Here is a 15,910-nt window from a genome sequence, read left to right on the forward strand (position 1 = left end):
GGTTGACAACCTCAATAATTTTATATGGGCCAATGAAATTAGGACCCAGTTTGGCTGAGGGGACCTTAAGCTTAATATTGCGGGTGGATAACCACACCTTCTCACTCACTCGGAACATAGGATCAGCCCCCCTCCTCTTGTTCGCAAAATATTTATACCTTCCCTGGGCCTTGGTGATGTTTCGCTGAACCTCCATCCACAGGGTTTTTAAGCATTGCACAGTACCCTCCGCCCCCGGACAACCTGAGTCCATGCAAGAAAATTCCCCAAAATGCTGGTTAAACCCATAGTTGACGATGAAGGGAGACATTCCCATGGATTGACTCATATGACCATTGAAAGCAAACTCTGCCACGAGTAATGCATCACACCAGTCATCCTGTCTGGAAGATACCAATCATCTAAGAATTTGCTCCAAGGACTGGTTAGTGCATTCGGTTTGCCCATTAAACTCCGGATGATAGGCAGAGGAAAAAGACAGAGTGATTCTCAACTTCTTACAAAAAGTCATCCAAAACCTGGCCACAAACTGCACACCTCTGTCAGACACCACATTAGTAGGCACACCATGCAGACAGACCAAATGCAGCACAAACAACCTGGCTAAGGTTTCAGCAAACAGTAAAGCGGGCAGCTGTACAAAATGAGCCTGTTTGGAAAATCTATCCACCACCACACACACAACAGAGTTACCCCTGGATGGAGGGAGATTAGTGATTAAATCCCTGGACAAATGTGTGCATGGTCTATCTAGAATTGGTAAAGGCACCAATTCCAAGCCCAGCCGGCAATGAGAATTTTTAGAATGGGCACAAACCCCAAATGCAGACACAAACCTTTTAACATCCGCGACCAAAGAGGGCCACCAGAAAACCCTAGTAACTGCCTCCCGGGTGGCCGTAATTCCAGCATGAGCACTCAATACAGACTCATGAAACTCCCGAAGGAGTCTAAGATGGAATTGTTCCAGTACAAACAATTTCTCCACAGTTGTATTATTGGGAGCCAGAGCCTGGGCCTCAAAAATTTCCCTCTCCAAATCAGACGAGGTTTCAGCCACCACCACCCTGGGCTGAAGAATGGAGGATGGGGGTTCAGGAGGAGACACTGGATCAAAGCCTCGGGACAATGCATCTGCCTTAACATTGTTAGACCCTGGACGGAAGTTGATGGAAAATTGAAATCGGGAAAAAAAAAGCGACCAGCGGGCTTGTCGGGGGTCAATCTTTTGGCAGACTCGATATAAGATCACGGTGACCGGATGAACAGCCCCCTCCAAAAAATGCCTCCATTCTTCAAAGGCCAACTTGACTGCCAGAAGTTCCCTATTACTCACATGGTAATTTCTCCTGGCAGAAGAGAACTTTCTGGAAAAGAAGCCGCAAGGTTTGAGGTTGGTCAGAGTAGCGGGACCCTGGGACAACACTGCCCCCACTCCCACCTCAGAAACGTCAACCTCCACGATAAAAGGTCTAGACGGGACTGGCTGGACCAACACTGGGACGGAAATAAAACACTTTTTTAAAGTCAGAAAATGATTTTTTGCAGAAGTTGACCAATTCTTCACATCAGCCCCATTGAGTGTGAGATCAGTCAGAGGCTTAACTACTTGCGAAAAAACCTTAATAAACTTTCGATAGTAGTTTGCAAAGCCCAGAAAGCGTTGCAAACCCTTTAAATCATGAGGTTGAACCCAATCAGTAATAGCCTGGAATTTTTTCGAATCCATGCGAAATCCCTCACAAGAAATAATCAAAACCCAAAAAACACAATTCCTGTACAAAGAATGAACACTTCTCAAACTTAGCATACAAATGGTTTTCTCTAAGTCTAAGAAGAACAGTTCGCAGATGGTGCAAGTGGGATTGACCATCAGGTGAGTACACTAAAATGTCATCAAGATAAATGACCACAAAATGCCCAATCAGATCAGAAAAAATGACATTAATAAAATTTTGAAAGACAGCAGGAGCATCAGTCAGACCAAACGGCATGACCAGGTTCTCAAACAGTCCTTGAGACGTGAGAAACGCTGTTTTCCACTCATCCCCTTCACGGGCCCTTATCAGGTTATAGGTCCCCCCCGTAAATCAAGCTTGGAAAACCATTTGGCCCCTGAGAGTTGGTTACACAGATCCGGAATGAGGGGGAGTGGATATATGTTTCTCACGGTAATGTTGTTGAGTTCCTGAAAGTCGAGACACGGCCGCATACCACCATCTTTTTTCTTAATGAAAAAAAAAACAGCGGCTACAGGCGTCTCGCCTGTCTCAGAAGGGCGAATATGCCCTTTGTGGAGACCTCCGCAATATACTCCTTCATGGCTTGGCGCTCGGGACAGATTAAACAAACGAGCCTTGTGAAGTTTAGCCCCAAGAACTAAGTCAATGGCACAATCGAAAGGTCTATGAGGTAGTAATGCCTCAGCCTTGCTTTCAGAGAACACGTCTTCAAAGTCTTTTACGTACTCCAGAATACCCTAGAGAGCGACAGACGACACTGATACAGATTTTAAAGTGGTGGACATTGGCACAGAATTGCAACACAGACTGGTACAATTGGACCCCCATTGGACAATTTCCCCAGATACCCAATCAATAAAGGGGTTATGCCTCCCACTATCAACCAGTGGAAAAAAATTAGTTAATAATATAATACCATATGAGAATATATTATATAGAAATAGAGGATGTCCCCAGAAGTTTCACAGGATTTGGGACAGACGGTTTGACTCACCCTTAACACATTTATCCCCTAATGCCATGACTTCGGTAATTTCACATTACGAGCCTTGATGTGTGTTCCTTCAAACATATGGACTGTGATATATGATATGCATAGACTAAAAGAGAGTACTTTTGATATGGTCCGAATTGGTACATGTTCTAAATTTCGATAAGAAACTAGCTAAGGCTAGGTTCACATTGCGTTAGCAGCAGCCCGTTCAGCACATACGCTAACAGGCTGCTGCTAGCGCAAGTGCCTGCGCTACATCACACTAGCACAGATGGAGCATCTGCTAGCTCCACCTGCACTAGCAGTGACGGACCCAGAAACCCTGCAGCCAGCGTCTCGGGTCCGTCACTCAAATGACGGCACATCGCTAGCGCACGCCCGTTGTGGGCGTGCGCTAGCGATGCGTTCGCCATTGCATTCAATGGCGGCGTTATGCCACGGTGTAACGTAGTCCGTTTAATGTAGTCAATGAACACAATGTGAACCTAGCCTAATTTAGGTGAGAGTGCAATGCTTCATGACGGAACTTGTTCTAATACACTATGTTCCAACCTGTCTGTTTTTCTGTATTTGTTCACTCTATTGTTGAGAGTGTGATCTTACTTTTATTTTATTGTATTGAATGGATAAAGGTAAATGTTTGAATCATTCTGACATTATACTATGATATTATATGCATTTAGCTTTTATCCTGGGGAATATTTCAATAAAAAGAATTTAAAAAAATAACAGGGTTATCTCATTGATGCCAAGGCATACCTAGAACCAGACCCGCAGGCAAATTATTCAAGACAAAACAGCTTATGTTTTCCACATGAGCAGGACCCACTCTTAGTGAAAAAACCTCAGACACAAAACAGATTCCCTCTTGGGTGAGAGGAGAGGAGTCAATAGCAACCAACTTGACGGGGAATTGAAGCCTAACTGTCCCTATCTTATAAAGAGTCACAACATGAGAGTCAATTAAATTGATGGTGGATCCACAGTCAACAAAAGCGGTAGTCAAAACGGGACCACCAATAATCCCCAACTCCACCTGGAGGAGGATTTTAGCAAATGAGGAAAATTGTACCTGGGAGTCTGGGAAACCTCCTTGATCGTTACCCAGACTTAGGCATTTCCTGACATCTTAAATGAGGAGGGACAAGGACAGTCCTTTTTCCAGTGTCCCGAGGCTCTGCAGTAAAAGCACAGCGGATTATCTCTGCCATGACTCCTCTCTCTCTCTTTGACCGAGATGGCTCCCACCTCCATGGGTTCTGTAGGCGAAGCAGTGTCCCCTGAGGTGGAGTATAAAGGGGTTTCCTGATGCATCACCCCACTGGCACGGAGCCTACGGTCCATACGGACAGCCTGGGTCATGGCTTCCTCCAGGGTATCCGGGGGAGGATGCAAGGCCAAAGCCCCAGCCCGTGGAGCCCACCTTAATAAAGAAATAATAATTCCCACACTCTGGCTTTCATTCCCAGAGGCGTGCAGACGCAGAGAGAAAAACAATTTACAGCCCTCTTTGAACACCCTGAATAATTTTTTATCCCCAGAAAAGGTGTCAGGCAACTTAACAGGTGGTTCGGTGAAGATTAGGGAAACATTGCCCTTACTAAGATGACCGGTGTTGAATTTGTGAAGGCCATCTTGTTTCCTGTTTGGGTCCACTTATAGCCACATGGATCGCTTACCCATCGCTTGAGTATAGTGTCTAGCCTTTACTCTAGTTCCAGTCTCCAGCTCCAGAGAACTGTTTTGTGCAGATTGTTCCCACTCCTCCCCTCTCTTGTTCCTTTGATTCCTAGAGCTAATTCCAAGAACTTCAACTGCTTTACCAGTATCATGTTCGTCAATGACTGAAAATAATCCGTGGCTCTCTATTTAATGGATGCTACTCACCTGGGCAGTTATCTGTAGGAACCTCCTCTTTACATCGCTTATCACCCCACACATATGTCTCTGTAGTATTAATAAGGGTCAGATCTTCACCCTGAAACAAATATTGTAAAAGTCACAGACAGATGGAGAAGTCAATTCAATGATCAGCTCTAATCCGGCCATCTCCACCATTCTCATTACACAAGTATAAAACATAAAATATTGGTAGATTAAAAAAAAGACTTCACTGAACACAAGATATTAACAGCCGTCTACACATCACTGCGGAGATCTCATGACACCTTCGCTCCATCTACCTGATGATCCTGAGGAACATTGGGATCTTCTTGCTTACAGTCCTGTGGAAGAAAAGGACGGGGACATCTCTCTAGTGTTGTCCTCTTACTGGATAAAACTGGAGGAAACATATAATTAGTGAATTAATTCTTTACATAAAGATAATTATAGGTTGTGTGTATTTAGTCATGTTTGTTACCTGGTGATGAGAGGAGCTGGGGTATCTCCATTATGATGTCCTTGTACAGATCTTTGTGTACTTCTAAATATTCCCACTCATCCATGGAGAAATAGATGGTGACATCCTGACACCTTACAGGAACCTGACACATACAATGATACAGTCATCCCCCCAAACCCTTCATAGCATTACTGTATAAAGTCCCAGCATTCCCAGCAGTGTCACCTCTCCAGACAGCAGCTCAATCATCTTGTAGGCGAGTTCTAGGATCTTCTGGTCATTGATGTCGTCATGTATCAAGGGGTGAGATGGAGTCCCAGTGAATGGGCTCAGGGTTCTTCCCCATCCCACAAGCACAGGGTCCTGACAGCGCTCACTAGAGGTCTTCTTCACTACTGTGTAATCCTGTTATGGAGAGACACATTAATAAATCTCACTACAGACATTTCCAGAGTCCTCACCTCTCCAGTTCTGTCCATCTGTCATGCTTATAGATAAAAATGATATAATATGACGTCAGAGTCTCTCACCTCTCCAGTAAGCCAGATGAGGATCTCTAGGGTGAGGTCTAATAGTCTCTCTGCCATCTTATCCCTGTTGCTATCCATCCCTGATGGGTCAATCAGGAAAATTATACTATATAGAACATTTCCACTGAAGGGATTCGATATTGTAGAAACCTGAATGGGAAGAAGATGATCCGATATAACAAAAAGAATCCTTCTATATTATTTCAAAACACTCTTTTTCGGTGATTACTTTGTATCTCCGTTCATACTGCACCCCCACACACAAATGATACACCATTTGAAATGTAAACTTGCCCCCTTCAGCAAGAAAATATCCAGACAAACAACACATCCACGATGTGATAACACCATACACTTTAAACATTAATTTTCATAAACCTGTAGTAAGGAAAAATGACCACAGGTGGCACCACACTACCCCCAAAGCATACTAATGCAAATCTGAAACAAATCCTAACATTTGCCTTGGGGGCTTTCCAGCTTGCCGAACTCCTTGCCCAGCCGATTTCAGGCAGGTACATATAAAATATTTGCTACATATATGGAAGTAGAATAAAAGTAAAACTTTACCTGTTTAAGACTTCAGCTTTAAAACTGAAGATATAAATGAATGCAGCCTAAAAGGGACCAGACAGGTTCTGAACCATCAGATTTTCTGTATTATTGGACAGTCATTAAAAAGTCTATCTGCTTTCTAAGGTTGCAGCTTATGGTGACCTGGAGTCACCTATGGTTCCAAGTAAAAATTTGCAGCGTTGACACAACTCAGACTGTACATTGTTTCCCGATGGGAGAGATTGGTGGAAACAACCTTGCAAAAATTGAAAAAAAAAATCCAACTGTAGAGAAATCAGCTCTACCTGCCCAGAAATTGTAGGCTAAGGCTTCTTTCACACTTGCGTCGGTACGGGTCCGTCGCTAAAGGTACCTTCACACTGAGCAAATTTACAACGAGAACAACAACGATCCGTGACATTGCAGCGTCCTGGATAGCGATCTTGTTGTGTTTGACACGCAGCAGCGATCAGGATCCCGCTGTGACATCGCTGGTCGTTGCTGAAAGTCTGGAACTTTATTTGGTCGTCAGGTCGGCGTGATTCGTCATGTTTGACAGCAAAAGCAACGATGCTTGCAATGTTTCTTCATGGAGCGAACAACCAGCGAGAACGATAAGTACGTCACTGGATCGCTCCTGCATCGTTCTGCGTTGCCAGTGTTTGACGTCTCCTAGCGACCTAAACAGCAACGCTGCAGCGATCGGCATCGTTGTCTATATCGCTGCAGCGTCGCTAAATGTGACGGTACCTTAAGCGTCGGCGCGACGTATCGATGCACGTTGTGAAAATTTGGCACAACATGGGCAGCGGATGCAGTTTTTCAACGCATACGCTGCCCACTCTAAGTTCCGGGGAGGAGGGAGCGGAGTTCGTAAATGGCGAACGCGACGTACGAAAAAACGTTACATTGAGCTTTTTTTGTGCCGACGGTCCGCCAAAACACAACGCATCCAGTGCACGATGGACGCGACGTATGGCCATACATCTCGATCCGTCAGCAATACAAGTCTATGGGAAAAAACGCATCCTGCGGGCACATTTGCAAGATCCGTTTTTTCCCCAAAACGACGCACTGCGATGGATTCCAAATGACGCAAGTGTGAAAGTAGCCTAAGAGCACAGTGGCCTCCATAATCCTTAAATGGAAGAAGTTTGGGACCACCAGAAGTCTTCCTAGACCTGGCCGTCCAGCCAAACTGAGCAATAGTGGGAGAAGAGCCTTGGTGAGAGAGGTAAAGAAGAACCCCAAGCTCACTGTGGCAGAGCTACAGAGATGCAGTAGGGAAATAGGAGAAAGTTCCACAAAGTCAACTATCACTGCAGCCCAGTCGGGTCTTTATGGCAAAGTGGCCCAACGGAAGTCTCTCCTCAGTGCAAGACATATGAAAGCCTGCATAGAATTTGCTTAAAAACACATGAAGGACTCCCAGATGATGAGAAATAAGATTCTCTGGTCTGATGAGATGAAGATAGACCTTATTGGTGATAATTCTAAGCAGTAAGTGTGGAGAAAACCATGCACTGCTCATCACCTGCCCAATAAAATTCCAACAGTGAAATATGGTGGTGGCAGCATCATGCTATGTTGGGTGTTTGTCAGCTGCAGGGACAGGACGACTGGTTGCCATTGAAGGAAACATGAATGCGGCCAAGTACAGAGATATCCTCGATGAAAACCTCTTCCAGAGTGCTTTGGATCTCAGACTTGGCCGAAGGTTCACCTTCCAACAAGACAACGACCGTAAGCACACAGCTAAAATAACAAAGGAGTGGCTTCAGAACAACTCTGTGACCATTCTTGACTGGCCCAGCCAGAGCCCTGACCTAAACCCAATTGAGCATCTCTGGAGAGATCTGAAAATGGCTGTCCACCAACATTCACCATCCAACCTGACGGAACTGGAGAGGATCTGCAAGGAATAACGGCAGGGGATTCCCAAATCCAAGTGTGAAAAACTTGTTACATCATTCCCAAGAAGACTCATGGCTGTACTAGCTCAAAAGGTGCTTCTACACAATAATGAGCAAAGGGTCTGAATACTTATGACCATGTGAGATTTCAGTTTTTCTTTTTTAATAAATTTTCAAAAATTTCTACATTTCTGCTTTTTTGTCTGTGAAGATGGGGTGCAGAGTGTACATTAATGAGATAAAATTAACTTTTTTGAATTTACCAAATGGCTGCAATGAAACGAAGAGTGAAAAATGTAAAGGGGTCTAAATAATTTCCATACCCACTGTATTGTCTTTGTCTCACATGGACTGGAACATAAGTTGAGTTGCTGATTAAGACATCTCCTCCATGCTCATAATCACTTAATCACTGGCTATGTCGGTCACTGCTTCAGCTACTGATTGGCTGTAGGGATGGCTTGTTTGTCTGGACTGACCAGGGAATACAAAAACTGGTGGGGTACCAAAGCAGTGGTGGCACTGGAGTAATCGGGGATCATTAATATATTACTAGTTTTTTCCTGCTTCTAAAGTCATGTTTCTATTGATTCCACCAAAAAAGAAAAGACTCCTTACTTGGGTCACTATTATAAGCATATTCTACTTTATCAATGGACCATGCCTTAAGTAAACATGTAACCTAGAGATCCGAATAAAGAGTTAAAAAGGGGTTTGTTAATAAAGATAGTATACATTTTATTGCACATATTTTAGCAGACAAAAAAATACAAAGGCATTAATATGTAAGAAGCAGCTAGGTTCACATTGCGTCAAGTACATGGCGTTAAACGGATTCGTTAAACGCATGTACAGAAAAGGAGCCAAAATATGCGTAAAATCGTCGTCACGGTAACGCTAGCGTTAACGCATGTGATCGCGTTTTTTCATTTGGATGTCCGTTACGAAGTATCCGTTTGGCTGCGTTTGTCACTGTCAATAAAGTTGTCCTTTTTTTTTTTTTTTCCCTTTTGTCATTGTTGGGTGTGGGTACAGACTCATTCTCCATTTTGAAAGCATTGAGTGAACTTCTGCTAGCAAGATGTTTGTGTCTGAGCTTGTTAGATTTCGCTTGATGCGGTTGCGACTTCGGCAGAGAAAGCGTAGTTCGCAAAGGAGATATTGGATCCACGAAGTGAATTTCTTGCGGAATACATATGGTGCCTTTCACACCCTGTATGTTCAGCTTCGGGATCATCCCTTCAAATTCCAACGCTATCTACGGATGTCCATTGAGACCTTTGATGTTCTGCTCTCACATGTGAAGGATGAGATACATCATCATCGCAGCACTTTTCGTGAAAGCATCTGTGCGGAGCAACGTTTAGTAGTGACTGTGAGGTAATTATACATTTTTTTTATCATTCTATTGACAAAGACTAGATCTCGGTATCGTGTGGCATTGTATATTCTATTGTAACTAGCCTTTTAGTTGATCTTTAAAATCCTAATTTTTTTTTATTTTTGAATGCCGACAGACATCTGGCTACCGGAGAATCTTTTGCGTCACTGCATTATCAATTTAGACTTGGGAAGTCAACAATTTGCCAACTGGTTCGGGAAACTTGTGATGCCATTTGGAACAACTTGCAACTACTTGTGCTACCAACACCAACATCAGAAATGTGGCTAGCGATTTCCCAACAGTTCGAAGATGTGGCTAATTTCCCCAATTGTATTGGTGCCGTGGACGGCAAGCACATTCGGATTCAGAAACCTGCGCATAGTGGATCCCTCTACTATAACTATAAGAAATACTTTTCCATAGTATTGATGGCGATTGCGGATGCCAGGTACCGTTTTGTTGCTGTGGATATTGGTGCTTATGGCCGGACTAACGACTCCAGAGTCTTCAGAGACTCCAACATGGGCCGATGTTTGTACAGCCAAAATTTTAACAAACCCACATCACAACCTCTTCCGGGGACCGAAGGCCCAAGTTTGCCCTATGTTTTAGTTGGTGATGAGGTGTTCCAACTCGGACAAAATCTCCTCAAGCCGTACTCAAGCCGTAGTCTAAACTCCACCAGGCGCATTTTTAATTATCGCTTGAGCCGGGCAAGACGTTATGTGGAGTGTGCCTTTGGGATTTTGACATTAAAATGGCGGATTTTACTAACCTGCATGCAACTGCAATCAGAACATGTGGACCGTGTTGTGAAGGCGTGCATCTGTCTGCATAATTTTGTGGCGAGACATGAACCCCAGGTGGTAGACCCCGATGATTGTGAGTCGAACCTCATTAGCATTGAATCGAATGCAGTTTGGTCTACAGCACAAATAATGAGGATTCATGATCAATTTGCACATTACTTCACGCATGAAGGCCATGTTCCATGGCAAAACAGACACGTGTGAAAATAATTTAAAGTCTTAAGTTGTATCCTGATGTTTTGCTGAAATGTGTGTGGCTTTTATTGTTTGTTTTATTTCCCACAACCTTATGTCGTGTAAAAAGTTATGTTGTGTTAAAAGTTGGTAGACAGGTTTAACATATGATATCCCATAGGGATGAAAAAAAAAGTAAAATAGAAATTGGGTGTTACAAAAAAAAAAAAAAAAAAAACAACAAAACTTGCAACGCGATAATTGCACCTGGCTGGGGACAGTGAACAGTACTAAAGACTTTGGTACTGCACGGGCGTATTGTCTGCCCAACTGTATGATGGACTGCTACATTGTCTATGAGGTTCCATGCTCGTTTCACCCCGGCCTCTATATTGAGGGTTGTAGGCCGGCATGTCCATTCTTCTTGTTCCCGATGGAGCGGGTTCCTGGGGGCCCACAAATTCCTCAAGAAGGTCGTTCAGTCTTTGTCTAAACATAAGGTTTCTATGTGCCGGGATATTTTGAGCGACAGGCACATAGGACAAGAAAAGTAGCTTCCACTCATTAGCAGAGTATACAGACTCGCGGGATTGCAGGTCGGTAATTTCCCGCCTCAGGTCTTTGAGCTCACTGCGACACATGTCCTCTACCCGTTGGAGTCCATCGACAATAATTGCATCAGCTTCATCTTTTTGTGATGCTGGCTTGCGTCCACGCTGTGATTGCAACCGGGCACTCACACCTTCAGCAACAGTGCTTCTCTCCACAGATCGTGGCTCGCTGATGCCAGACACATCTTCAGGTTGGGTTGGTTCCACTGGAGAAGGCTCCAGTTCCTCTGCCGGTCTAGGCGCAGCGGTACTGCATATCGTGCTGTAACCCCCCCAAAAAAAAATTAATTATTTTCCTTTCAACAATTATGTCTCGCACACAGACCCATTTGTACTTACGAGCGCTGAGACAATGTTTTTTGAAGGAAGAGCAATTGGTCGTAATGCACATACGGGGTCACCCGTTTGCCACCTGATCCGCTTGGTGCATTCTGACTGTTGCGGTAGTCACAGACAAAGCGATCGCGTATGGATTTCCAACGGGTATGGACAGCATCGGCTTTAAATTTAAAAAAAAAAAGTTATATAAATAGTAGATAGATAGTTTGAAGATATATTAGTAGAAAAATTGTTGATAGTTTGTTACGATAGTTGATATATAAATAGTAGATAGATAGTTGTTAGATAGATAATAGAGAAATAGTTTAGAAATAGTGTATAGATAGATATATAGTGTATAGATAGTTGAGAATTGAGAGGTAGATAGCAGACAACAAGTGGATAGGTTGATAGGATAGAAAAATCCAATCCAAAAAAGGGGGGAAAATGGGGGGTGCGTCTAATAGTCGCAATGCAGGCTTACCTAGGTGGCAGAGGTGCGGTGGCAGAGGTCCGGTGGCAGAGGTGCGGTTGCGGGGGTGTGGCGGCAGAGGAGGCGCAGTAAGCGGGGTCCCTTTCCCCGGTATGGTGATGCAGCAGGCCCGGTATGCAGCAGAGCCGGGTGAATCCTCTTGTTATCGGTGGTGGCGGCCATTTTCCGGAGGCCGCGCGTGCGCAGATGGAGCGCTCTGCTTCCCGGGGCTTCAGGAAAATGGCCGCCGCGATCTCCATCTGCGCACGCGCGGCCTCCCGCGGCCATTTTCCTGAAGCCCCGGGAGCAGAGCGCTTCATCTGCACACGCGCGGCCTCAGGAAGATGGCCGCGCCCACCGATAACAAGAGGATTCACCCGGCTCTGCTGCATACCGGGCCTGCTGCATCACCATACCAGGGAAAGGGACCCCGCTTCCTGCGCCTCCTCTGCTGCCACACCCCCGCCACCGCACCTCTGCCACCGGACCTCTGCCACCGCACCTCTGCCACCTAGGTAAGCCTGCATGGTACGCCAGGGACCCCTCTCACACCATACCTCTCACTGCACCTCCTGATCCCAGCACCTCCTGATCCCAGCACCTCCTCATCCCAGCACCTCCTGATCCCAGCACCTCCTGATCCCAGCACCTCCTGATCCCAGCACCTCCTGATCCCAGCACCTTCTCATCCCAGCACCTCCTGATCCCAGCACCTCCTGATCCCAGCACCTCCTGATCCCAGCACCTCCTGATCCCAGCACCTCCTGATCCCAGCACCTTCTCATCCCAGCACCTTCTCATCCCAGCACCTCCTCATCCCAGCATCACCCCACCTTGCCTCCTGTGACCCTGCTCTGCCACCGCCATAAGATACTGTAAATTCGGACAATAAGACGGACCCCCATGTTATAAAAAATCTTTTTTTCTGCAATTTTCACCCCAAATTTGGGGTGCGTCTTATGGTCCGGTGCGTCTTATAGTCCGAAAAATACGGTACATAGATATAGATAGATAGAGCGATAGATAGATACATAGATAGAGCGATAGATAGTTGATAGATAGTTTATAGATATAGTAGATAGAAAGTGAATAGATAGATTGTTGATAAATATTGGATAGAATATTTCTAGTTTTATATTTACCACTGGCAGTTGTGGCGACGACAGACGGCTAGGGACCTTCTTTCTCTTGTGTCCTCCGTGTGCCACAACCTATTGTGTATGTAAAATGAAAAAAAAATTAACATTCATTGGATCAATAAATTTATGCCTGAAAAATTCAAAATGTGTGCCATGTACCTTTGTGGTTTTTGCCTGTTTTTTGGGGGGAGGTCTAGCAGCCTCGGGCTCAGAAGACTCCTATTCACAATAAAAACATGATTTTTATAACGTGCTTAGCTCAATACAATGGAGTTTCACACAACATTATTGTGGTTTTTTAAAGTGCAAGCCTACCGATTGAGAAGAAAACACCGCAGACACGCTGCTGCTGCTGCTGACATCAGTATCCGACATATGCGTGCAACAAAGCAATACATTTTTAGTACACACACATACGACGGACAATACAGACTCCCATGATGTATACAGAGATATATAATATATAGAAATGTACTTACATTTCCTGTGATCTCTTGCAAGACTCTGTCACGTGCAGTAGGCCTCAGGAGAAATGTGTGGGTGGGATATTCCTCATTTGGCCGAAATCACATTTCCTGTCACATGACCACATGTGACCACCCTCAAACGCTATTAAAATGTGTGGTTCTATTTGGAAATTTTTCATGATTTGCGTCTGACTGCGTTTGCCATAGCCTTCTATGGCAGAATGAACGCTTCCGTTAGTATTGCGTTAGCTTGGCCGGACCCGAAAATGCTGCAAGCCGCGTTCAAGGTCCGTCAGAAAAAAAACGTTATGTGACAAACGCATACCAATTTTGGGATGCGTCATGATGCGTCAGACAATGCAAGTCTATGGGTGCGTTAGTATGTGCGTTACATTGCGTTTTTACTACTTAAAAACGTGTCCGTTAGACGGACTCACCTAGCGCAATGTGAACCTAGCCTAACATGAAAAGTTGGTAAATATGATACCAGATGGAAAAATAACCGTGTCTAGATTGGCACTATAACACAGGGCAGTAATAAATAGTAGGTAGATCTAGTGCACCATATTAATCAAGTTATTGGGGCAGGTTAGAGGCTAATATGATGACTGTGCCTAAGGGTGGTTTCACACTTGCGTTTTTGTCTGCAGCGTTTTTTGCACAAAAAACGCATGCGTTTTTTTCCCCTATATTTAACATTGAAAACGCATGCGTTTTTTGTTGTACACGTTTGGTCGCATTTTGAAATGCATGCGTTTTTTTGCTGCATGCGTTCTTTTTCAGATATGCAACTTGTAGTATTTTTGAGAGGCGTTTTTTTGACACATAAAAACGCATGCGTTTTCATGCGTTTTTTTGTGTCAAAAAATACATTGGAGTCAATGGAAACGCATGCGTTTTTGAGCACATGCGTTTGTTTGCTTTAAAAACGCATGCGTTTTTATTTAAAAAAACAGAAAACACACTGATTATGCCATCCCCCACCATAAAGGTGATAAAGGGATCCTAACCCTAACCCTAAAGGGATCCTAACCCTAACCCTAAAGGGATCCTAACCCTAACGGGATCCTAACAGTATCCCTAACCCTACCCCTAACCCTAAACCTAACCCTAAAGGGATCCTAACCCTACCCCTAACCCTAAAGGGATCCTAACCCTACCCCTAACCCTAAAGGGATCCTAACCCTAACCCTACCCCTAAAGGGATCCTAACCCTAACCATACCCCTAACCCCTTTAGGGTTAGGGTTAGGATCCCTTTAGGCTTAGGGTTAGGGGTAGGGTTAGGATCCCTTTAGGGTTAGGGTTATGATCCCTACCCCTAACCCTACCCCTAACTATTTCTGTTTATAGTGGGTTTTTTACTTTATTTTGATGATTGGCAGCTGTCACACATTTCTCAGCATGCGTTTAAAAAACGCAAACGCATGAAAAAACGCATGTAAACGCGTCAAAACGCTGCGTTTTTTTCACCACATGCAAAAACGCATGCGTAAAAAAAACGCAGCGTTTGCACGCGTTTTTTCACCATGCGTTTTTTTTTTTAAAACGCATGCGTTTTGAAACGCAAGTGTGAAACCAGCCTAATAGAGAGCCTGTGTGCAGAGTGAATGTAGCCTGCACCTATAGTTCCCAATTGCTCTCCATCATGACCCAATGAATGGTATAAGGTTGGTGAACTTATTTGTCCGCGGTAAGAAGATGAAACAAAGTTCACATATAAAGTTATTTAGCTTGAGACATGGTAACTGCCGTGTGCTGGGGTGACAGTGAGACACGCAGGAGACTCGACGCGCGTTTCACCACCCTCAGCTTTGTTAGGAGGCATGGTTAATAAGAGGAGGTCAGGGGTATATATATGGGAGGGTAAGGATCAATCAGCGAATCGATGCACCGCCTTGCGTGATGCCCCGTGGCAAAGTAGGCTAGCGCGTGATATGCATGATGGGAAGGAGGACGTGCGTCATCACTTCACATCGCCATGGCAACGTGTCCATGCCCGAGATGCCGCGGGGAGAGTGCAGCACACGCATCGGACTCGTCTGCACATTAGTAGATGCTACCATTCGAAGTTGCAGCTGGTCGTTAAGTACTTGTATAACAGAGGGACAGAGCGTTTCTCAAATAACCACAGCAGCAAGTCAAGCTGACAGTCAGATAAACATAGGTTTGAAAAGATTTTTGGGTACGTGCCAAAAGCTATTCTATGAAGATCAAGAAAGCCGTGCAATGGCACATAAATGCCTGATAGATATGCTTCTAGCTGACAGAATAAACACAATAATAGTGCCAATGTATTTATCCATAGAATAGACGCTAGAGTATTGCTATAATAATATATCTCAAACGGTTTTCTTGAAATTTTTCCATTTAGGCTATGTGCACACGTTGTGGATTTGCCTCTGGAATTTTTTGTGCGGATTCTGCATCTCTTGGCAGAAAACGCAGGTGCAGATTTG

The 15,910-nt window shown here is 44.5% G+C and overlaps 1 protein-coding gene across 2 annotated transcripts in view; it reads right to left on the reverse strand.

Annotated features, from left to right (window-relative positions):
• The window catches only part of LOC138663789 (oocyte zinc finger protein XlCOF22-like), a 38,952-nt gene that overhangs the window by 12,477 nt on the left and 10,565 nt on the right, over positions 1 to 15,910 (reverse strand). Inside the window, exons 1-8 of one of the 2 annotated variants that reach the window (XM_069750126.1) lie at positions 13,145 to 13,200; positions 12,989 to 13,057; positions 11,396 to 11,555; positions 5,611 to 5,760; positions 5,306 to 5,485; positions 5,099 to 5,222; positions 4,920 to 5,017; positions 4,624 to 4,714 (exon numbers count right to left, since the gene is read on the reverse strand). In XM_069750126.1, coding sequence (XP_069606227.1) covers positions 4,624 to 4,714; positions 4,920 to 5,017; positions 5,099 to 5,222; positions 5,306 to 5,485; positions 5,611 to 5,688 — 571 coding nt within the window. In that variant the 5' untranslated portion in view covers positions 5,689 to 5,760; positions 11,396 to 11,555; positions 12,989 to 13,057; positions 13,145 to 13,200. Of the gene's footprint in view, positions 1 to 4,623; positions 4,715 to 4,919; positions 5,018 to 5,098; positions 5,223 to 5,305; positions 5,486 to 5,610; positions 5,761 to 11,395; positions 11,556 to 12,988; positions 13,058 to 13,144; positions 13,201 to 15,910 lie in introns of those variants that run through there. The other variant, XM_069750125.1, reaches the window with a different exon arrangement.

The sequence above is a fragment of the Ranitomeya imitator genome, chromosome 2 (assembly GCF_032444005.1).
Source record: "Ranitomeya imitator isolate aRanImi1 chromosome 2, aRanImi1.pri, whole genome shotgun sequence".
NCBI classification, from domain to species: Eukaryota; Metazoa; Chordata; class Amphibia; order Anura; family Dendrobatidae; genus Ranitomeya; species Ranitomeya imitator.